At 39.8% G+C, this 8,572-nt stretch overlaps 2 protein-coding genes across 3 annotated transcripts in view; one reads left to right on the plus strand and one right to left on the minus strand.

The window, feature by feature from the left end:
- myef2 (myelin expression factor 2) overlaps positions 1 to 1,186 on the plus strand; it is a 9,240-nt gene extending 8,054 nt beyond the window's left edge. The window contains exons 15-17 of the mRNA XM_035651933.1: positions 27 to 211; positions 627 to 678; positions 809 to 1,186. Of these exons, the coding sequence (XP_035507826.1) occupies positions 27 to 211; positions 627 to 678; positions 809 to 972 (401 nt within the window). The 3' untranslated portion in view covers positions 973 to 1,186. The remainder of the gene's footprint in view (positions 1 to 26; positions 212 to 626; positions 679 to 808) is intronic.
- Positions 1,187 to 1,333: 147 nt separating this feature from the next.
- slc24a5 (solute carrier family 24 member 5) lies at positions 1,334 to 7,635 on the minus strand. 2 transcript variants are annotated; one of them, XM_035651935.1, is made up of 9 exons: positions 7,342 to 7,635; positions 6,804 to 6,983; positions 6,022 to 6,105; positions 5,652 to 5,755; positions 5,069 to 5,169; positions 3,886 to 4,169; positions 3,582 to 3,788; positions 2,536 to 2,637; positions 1,334 to 2,396 (listed from the first exon to the last, which is right to left on the minus strand). In XM_035651935.1, exons 1-9 carry the CDS (start codon positions 7,496 to 7,498, stop codon positions 2,074 to 2,076), a joined length of 1,542 nt encoding a protein of 513 aa, XP_035507828.1. In that variant the 5' UTR covers positions 7,499 to 7,635; the 3' UTR covers positions 1,334 to 2,073. The 2 variants fall into 2 exon arrangements, with proteins under 2 accessions (XP_035507828.1, XP_035507827.1); XM_035651934.1 differs by having other exon boundaries at positions 3,582 to 3,791.
- Positions 7,636 to 8,572: the final 937 nt, after the last annotated feature.

Raw genomic sequence — 8,572 nt, forward strand, 5'->3', positions numbered from 1 at the left:
TGTGTGTGTGTGTGTGTTAATTACAGGTAGTGGAATTGGCAATATGTCGATGGACCGTATGGGCTCTGGCTTTGACCGTATGGGCATGTCAGGAATGGACATGAACCGTGGCTTTGGTGGCTATGGAGGTGGCGGACCAGGCCACATGGGTGGAGGCATGTCTGATAGAGGCTCTGGTTCCAAAGCAGGCTGTCAGATCTTTGTACGAAATGTGAGTGTTGGCGAGATATGTGACAACATTACTGGTATAGAGATTTAGTCAATTAAATAAGATTGGAGTCACAGAGGCATCTCCACGACATCCCCACTCATTTAATGAAAATTTTATTCATAAATACATTTGCGTTGATGTCCTAGTATTGATTGAGGCTTTAATACGATGCAACCCATGCTTGTGGTGCATTAATATAAATGGTAATGATTCTGTAAATGAGTAGTTTATGATTTGTGTATATGAATTAACTGGTGCTCTACTTCACCGTAGGGTTCGCATATTTTCCCTGCGAGACTAATTTTATGATGCTACATGCTTTGTTGATATACTCATCTTTTACCAGTTTAGTCAAGCCTCAAATATGTTGGTGTTGACAAATGTATTTACTGAATTTCTGATTTCTGTGTTGTAGCTGTCCTATGATCTGACATGGCAAAAGCTGAAAGAGAAGTTCAGTCACTGCGGTATGTCTTTTGCTTAGTTTGAATTATATCTTTATTGTTTATTTTACAAACCACTCAAATACTTACATTAACACTTTGTGATACATTGAGGTTTCAGAATAACTTAATTGCTCATTCTTTACTCCTGCAGGCCAGGTAATGTTCGCCGAAATCAAGATGGAGAATGGAAAGTCAAAGGGATGTGGAACAGTGAGATTTGACTCTCCAGAGAGTGCTGAGAAGGCCTGCAGGATGATGAATGGAACCAAGATCAACGGCCGAGAGGTGGATGTCCGCATCGATCGCAACGCCTAGAGCTTTTGTAGAAGTCATGCTAACACACTTCCACATTCAGCCCTCTTGCCAATGATCTTTTGTTTTGTTTTAAAAACACAATTACTTCATATCTCCAATGTGTCCACTGTTTCATTTTTTTGTTTACTACATAGCTCTTTTATCTTTTGTTTTGTAAACCCTTTTTAATTTGTCAGGCAGTTTATTTGAACAAATAAACTTTTTAATTTTTAAACCTGGTGGTTGTAAAATCTCCTGCGATCAAAGTCTGGAAGTTGTTCTTCACAATGTGTAAAATGAACCTGAGATGTTGATCTATTAAGCATTATTGCTCAACACTGCCATACAGTGGCCTCCTCAAAGAGGGAAATTCCACATTAATCACAAAGACAGTAAATGGATTTATCAGGTGAGGTGTCACAACACTAATCACATGGAGCTATTTAAAGTCCCAGATCTCCAAGATTTGTGCTGGTTTTGATTCAGTAGGATAGGATAGTCACTTGAAGTCTTGCAGTTAGCTGTAAGCACAACTGATGGAATACAGTTTTTACTTTTAAGGTAATGGAAGACAAGTGGAAAGTTTTATGTGTTTTTTTTACTGTTTGTGGCTCTTTCCACCTTCCTCTTTGCAGGCAATAAGGATTGCTCATAAAAGCTTATCAGAGTTGCGTAGATGATGCCTCTGTTTGTTTTAACTCAACTACTGACTTAAAAGAAGGACAAGGCCAAATAAGTGTCATTCACACTTGACTGACTTGTCAGTTCTGGATTTATTTGAACTCAGTAGTCACTCCTGGGTCCTGAGTAAGACCGAAGACGTCTCAACTTGATAATGAGTCTTCATTATATGACTCTGGTCTGGATCTGACTGGAACACTTTTAAGAGAATGATCTTTGACACATTTCCACCTTTAGTAAAATTTAACTAATAGGAGATCATCCTCTTCATGAGATGTAACCAGCACACATCTTCCATGGCACAATATCTTTAAAAGTATGTGAGAGGGGCCATGCTTCCTTGTCTTGATATTTGAAGATTTATAGGCTTAACAATTTTGTTGTGTGTTTGGACTGTTAGAGTCTTAGAGGATATGGCTTCAGTCCTGGGGAGGGCAGATCTCAGTCACTGCACAGTCTTATAGGATTATTCCCAATAATCCCCAGCTCATACAGGATGGATAGAGTTGCAAAGAGGATGTAGCAGATGAGAGAAACAATTCCCAATTTCCAGTCCAACTTCCATCCGTTGATATGAACGGCTACAAAAAGGAAGACAATGGAAAGGAGGAGAGTGCAGGAAATGAAGACCAGTCCAGTGCTGTTGACCTCTACGGGGTTGTTTGTGTCCACAAAGGCAGTCTTGATGAACCAAGGCAGACCCAGGCACAGCATGTCAAAAACATTAGAGCCCACAATGTTGGACATGGCCATGTCAGCTTTCCCTGATGAGCAGAAAACATGTTTACATATTAGATTTAAGGCTATTCACACAAAATTTCAGTACTGAAGTTAGTTCTTTTCATTTCTAAAATGGCCGGTGGGAAAATGAGGCTTGACTGATGACTGTTGACTGATGCTCACCTTCTCTGGCCACCATCACACTGGCCACGGTGTCAGGTATACTGGTTCCAGCAGCAAGTAAAGTGAGTCCCATAACTGTATCAGGGATGCCAAGTGTCTCACCTGTGTACACAATAAATAGTAAACCAAAAATCAGAGTCCACTTTCTCCAACAACAACAGCTGGTCTAAAATGTGGTTAGAACATTAAGAATAAATCAGGTCATCACGCTACTAATTTAAACTCAAAATTTAAAAACTAAATTTAAATATTATATAAGTATATGACTTTGTGTCCTTAATGGTAGCTGTGAGTCTGATTCAAGACCATTATAGGAAAGATTATTTTCAGTTAAGCTTCAGTGATACCCAAATATTAACCACATTTTGAACCAACACTGGTAATAAATCATTACCATCCTGCCTGTGCACTAGAACCTCTCACAAGTTCTCTGAATTGTGCGCTATGACGTTGCTAACAGAGCAGAGCCACAGGGAAACATTCTCAATCGCATACTGTATGTTTGTACCTGCTCGGTCCCATGTCTGCTCTTTCATAAGACTAAACTCTCCTTCCATGTGAGCCTATCTGACGACTATGGGATAATAATCTCATTATACTTCAGTAGACCTACCACCGTCACATGATGGAGCTGCCCTTTTAGTCTGATCCTAGGTCAGTTGTGTAGTTTACATCTCTGTTGTAGATGGAGGGGGATAAAGCTGTTCTTGGACCCGTGCCTGTGGGTTGTTCTGTATATTCACGCAGGGCTCACATGACTGTTTCCTTAAGGGTGAAGCAGGCTGTAATCCTGCTGTGGCTGGGTAGGCACATGGCCCACTGGAGCTACAATATCCCCCCTCTTAACTTTCCAGGACAATGGCATCTCAGGAATTAGCCAGCAGACCAACATGTGATTCTACTCTGCAAATGAAACATTTCTTTCTCACAAGTTTCAAACACTTTGTGAGTGATAGGCTCATTTCCACCTGCAACTCGCCTGAAAAGACTTAAGGAAATGTAACACAAGCCCCTGCTAAAAATACAAAAAAACCCAATGATCTTACCGACAATAGTGACCATCCACACCAGGATGTATGTGAAACCTGAGATCCAGACAGCTGACATGAAGAAGGTCACCATGAACCATTTCTTCCAGAACCTTCTCCTGCAGTCAGGGATGGTCAGGAAAAGCAGAGTGATGATGGGCAGAGACAGAACCCAGAGGACCCGTTTCAAGTCGCTCTCCGGCACAGCAAACACACTTTTTTCCTCTGCTGAACAAAATAAATAGATTTGTATCACATCATCAGGGTCATATAGGTGGACACATGATTTTAAAAATACTGGAAAACAGTCCACTATTTTTACCCTCAGGAATTTCATTGAGGCCATGCAGGCTGAGGGACAGGTGTGAGTATCCTGAGTCGTCCTGGAAGATCCCACTGTCTGTCCTGGAGCGACTGTGGACTCGCAGACTGGTGTCGTCATTCCAGCCCAGCAGAGTCTGTGTCTCTGTCTTCTCACCGGATCCTTTACCCAGACATGTGCAGCAAGGGCTAAACTTCCTCAGGACAAACTCACTGATGCGGAGGTCGAAGCACAGAACCACGATGTAGACGGCATAGACCAGCAGCAGACAGGCAGCGTCGTACCTGGGAACAAAACAGGTTTGGGCATTAAGGTTTATTCTTGACCTTGGGGACAGATATAAGTGCCAAGTAGTCTCAATGCGAGCTGTTCCTTGAGCTTTCCACCGAAAATCCATGGCATGTTCCAGAGAATGGAACTTAAGTGTTAGGTGTCGTCAAGTGACCTAAGCACAGGACCTTGGTCTTCATCTGAGCCAGCTGCTGAAGAAGACTGTGGAATATGGTGAAAAGCTCTGGCAATATCTAATCAAATGGCCTTTGCATTTGTAAGATTTACCTCAGACAACATACCGTTTATAAATTACCTCAAACCTTTAAATATAGTTTAAATGACCAAAATTAATGGATTAAAGGGAATATTGTGAATGTTGTTTTTAAATCTTAAATATGTGTTTTGTTCTCGTTCCCTGCTTTGGTGCTGGCTTGTTTCTGTTATTAGGTCTCTTTTTCATGCCAACAAGATGTTTTTAACTATGTTTTGGTTTATTTTTTTATGACAATTTGGTTTTAATTCCTTTTTTATTTTCAAAAAATAAAAAAATAAAATTATGAAACAACATTTTAATAACTGTGCTCTTTGTCAGCTAATGCTGCATTACTGTCAAACAAAATTCCATTACACATCGAAATCTTTTATAGGCACTACTGCAATTGCTGTGTTTATGATGTGATATTGTTGGATTTAAGGAACATTTATTGACCTGTACTGTCAGTGTAATAAGTGATAGTAGTGTACTACACTGTTGTTTTGTGATCTATTTTCATTTGTTGTTCTCAGTGTCACAAGAAGCAATAAATAGCTGCATCTGACTTTTACAGCCACCTTATATGTTGGTGGTATAAAGTCTGAACATCATGTAACCATATCCTGACACTGAGTCAGAGCACACAAATACACTCACCAGTACACCTTGTTATCTGAAATGATTGCGATAACAGCAGCAACACTGATGGCATATGCCAGGCAGTCCCTGAACAGTGGCCAACAGGTGAGACGCCCTGCCTGATAAAGGAAACAAAAATACATGCTTTACAGCTTATACAACACATTGTATAATGAGTGTATTTACATGCACACTGGTATCCTGGTTATGATCAGGTTGTTTGAGAATGCTGTTTTTTTTTTTTGCGTATGTTATTCCTGGTTTGAGACACCTAGATATAAGTACTTCTGTAGAAGTTTGAATACCTTATCCAGGTTTCTGAACCATTTCATAATGGCTGAGATGATGAGAAATCACCCTAGCAGGCAGACAATCAGAAACCTGTACAGTGGTTACTGTTATGATCATGTATACAGGGATATGAATAACATTGTTTTTCATGTTCCATGTAAATGCTATATCCCGAATATAATAAAAATCAGGCTCAGGCTCAAAACCAGGATACTACGGCACATGTAAACACTCTTCCACTTTGACACAGTAAAGGCACAGCTTATATGTACAAGTAAAAGTTGGGTAACTGAATATTGAGAGAATGTACCATAGAGGCCAGGAGTCCACATGCTGCACAGATTCCTAGCAGGTTGTACACTGCTGATCCCACGATGGTGCTGACTCCGATGTCTCCCTTTGTCACAAACACACCTAACACACACGAAGAGCACAGGTTAGCTTTGACAGGAACAATGTGGAAGCATTGATTAAAAACAAGAGGAAGTGTCTGGAGAGCAAATAAGGCACTGAGAGGAAAAACATCCTAATTAAAGGCCACAGTCTCTTTCTGTCCCCATGTGGCATTGAAGTCACAGTTCATCGGGTTGGGAAGGGAAACACTGACAGTGATGATGATGCTGGGGTCATCATCGTCAACATTGCTGATTGTAATTATTCTTATACTAACACATAATTACCCAGAAAGGCTGTGACCAGTTCAGGTGCAGAACTCCCAGCTGCCATAAATGTGGCTCCTGCTACATCCTGAGACAGTCCCAGACCTACAAGAGATGCAAGAAACACCAGGAATATACAACAATTTACTTGGTGGGTACAAAACAATAGAACCACCTGACAATTCAACAATACCACAAACTGCAACCACAAAAGTAACCACTTAACAATAACTGACACTTCATAAAGGTCATATTTATTGTAGAACTAAATCTATTGTATAGTATTAGATTATATTGTACAAATATGTAATCTATCCAGCCCCTGTAACTTAGTTAAGTTTACATCTTATTAACGATTAGCACTTCTTTGATTAGTCAATGAACAGTTTTGATAATAGATTAATGGTTTCATTAATTTAATGATGCAAAAATGCAGAATATTTCTAAGTTCTAGTTTCTAAAAATATGAGGATTTTCTGGTTTTCTCTGTTTTATATCCTTTAAACTGAATATATCTGGGTTTTAGACTGTTTGCCAATTAAAAGACATTTGAAGGCATCAGCTCAGAGCCCTTTAGTTTAATGTTAGTATAATTGATGATAGAAATCAAGTAGAACACACTTTTACCACAACATGGTAAAAGTTATTCAACAAAAAAACTGTTATAAATCAATTATACATAGCAAATAATAGCACTACAGACTTCCAAACTGCAAATGAACTCCCTTAACTGAACATTACTAATTAAAAATAGCTACACATATTGTATGCACATAGGCCGCAACATATTTCATGTCACTTACGTTCACTGATCAATTCCAAGGATGGCAGAAAGTAGTCATCGCAGACTATTGCGACAGCCAAAAGCATGTAGAAAATAATCATAAAATAAATGACGAGCCCTCCATCCTTCCTCTCCTGCACCGTGAAGAAACCGCCAGGAAACTCGGAGGACTGCGGTAAGATGCATTCTGTCTCATTCTCTGAAACACACACACACACACACACACACACACACCAGCATCAGTGACAAAATCTGTGAAACCCTAAACATCCCGCCTGTTGCTCGAGATCTGCAGATAGTTTGAACTCTTAATGGCAGTTACACGCTCTTCCATGCCAATAAGACATGAGGATTAGTAGAGTAAACAACTTTCACAGTTACTGAGCCCCAATTGATTATTCACACTTCGTACAACACCAAAATGAGCCGTGACATTTATAATGGACACATTAAACAGATTGGAATAATAAAACAAACCTATGTAGGAATACTGGGGGAAAACACTAAAAAGTGAGCAAAAATCACACACACATTATTTCCTCATATTATTTCCTTACCAAGAGCCCGACGCACCCTGGCAGGGTGGCTTTCCTGAGCTGTTTTTGCTGTAAATGACACAAGATGGACCGTGCAATATAAAAATATTACAAATCCTAAAAAGTAAGGTATGAAGTCTTTTCTCTTCTTTTTCTGCAGAGCTGCAACGTTATTCATGGTCAGTTTAAGTCAGTGAAGTGAAATTAGCAAGTGTTCCAAGGAGTCATATGTTGCTTTAGTCTAACAAGCTTGCAAATAGGCGATTAAATAAGATGCTTGTAAGCTTCGCATCTAACACTACACTACGACTACAAGCTGCAAAGAGAGATTATTGCGGGGGAGAAAGCATCTTTTAAGGTCTGGCGCTACCGAGAAGGGGGGGGGGATCACGAGTTGTGAGTCATTCCAGTGACTTGAACACCCTCCAGCCTGGGGCGCATCAGGGGTGTAATTCAACATAAAGCCCCCTTAACACAGCTCTATTACATCTTTACCTGTGGAAAATTAGTTGTTTATTTTCTAGTAACGGAACTCAAATTTGGCATGCCTATAAATATTAAATAGGGTAAGGCCTGAAGCTCCGCAGGTTAGAAAGTTTGAAGTTCTCCTCCAGTAAAAAAAAAAAAAAGTTTTTCTTTTTGTCCCACCAGTTGTTTTAGTTGTTTGAGCTTCATTTGTGAAGAATGATGTATGTCCAGAGTTTGACTCTAGAAGGATGTTTTCACATCGATATGCTGGAAATGGAGAGTTTCTCTGGAAATTTGATTTTAAGGGGTGGTTCAGCTTGGTTTCTAACACATGTACTACTAGGTATATGTGTTATCATATGACTGGGGGGATCTTTAACTTAACAATAAAGCTTTGATGCTTGATTTTAGCACCAGCTTGAGAGACAATTCACCATCATGTGCATTAGTGGCCACCCATGAAGTGTCAGGAGTTAGGTACCCATAAAAAAAAGTTACTCAGTTTGGGTATCCTGAAAATGTAAGCCATAATTTTCACACAGGCCTATATAGCAAAGAAGAAAAATATAAACAACACATGTATGTGACACAGTAATATCTATCTATATATTTCCCAGCAGCCATGTTGACAGGAGATAGTAGGGTAAACATAGGTGTTATGAATGGCACTAATTACGGCTCAGTTCCATTTAGTGCAGAGCCTTTTCAGTGAGCCAACATGCAGATTGGCAGCAGCATCTACTCTGTTTGACCTGAATGGAATGGGGCCTTAATTAGTATCATT

Source organism: Morone saxatilis, unplaced genomic scaffold, assembly GCF_004916995.1.
Source record: "Morone saxatilis isolate NCDOM2014 unplaced genomic scaffold, NCSU_SB_2.0 Contig11, whole genome shotgun sequence".
Lineage (NCBI taxonomy): Eukaryota > Metazoa > Chordata > Actinopteri > Moronidae > Morone > Morone saxatilis.

What these genes read in the sequence shown, in the direction of transcription:
- slc24a5 (XM_035651934.1), bottom strand. Translation starts at nt 7,498, where the DNA reads ATGAATAACGTTGCAGCTCTGCAGAAAAAGAAGAGAAAAGACTTCATA. An exon ending in CTTGGAATTGATCAGTGAAC is followed by an intron (nt 6,106 to 6,803) that starts GTAAGTGACATG and finishes CATCTCTTGTAG; the next exon opens with GTCTGGGACTGTCTCAGGAT. An exon ending in ACTGGTCACAGCCTTTCTGG is followed by an intron (nt 5,756 to 6,021) that starts GTAATTATGTGT and finishes CGTGTGTGTTAG; the next exon opens with GTGTGTTTGTGACAAAGGGA.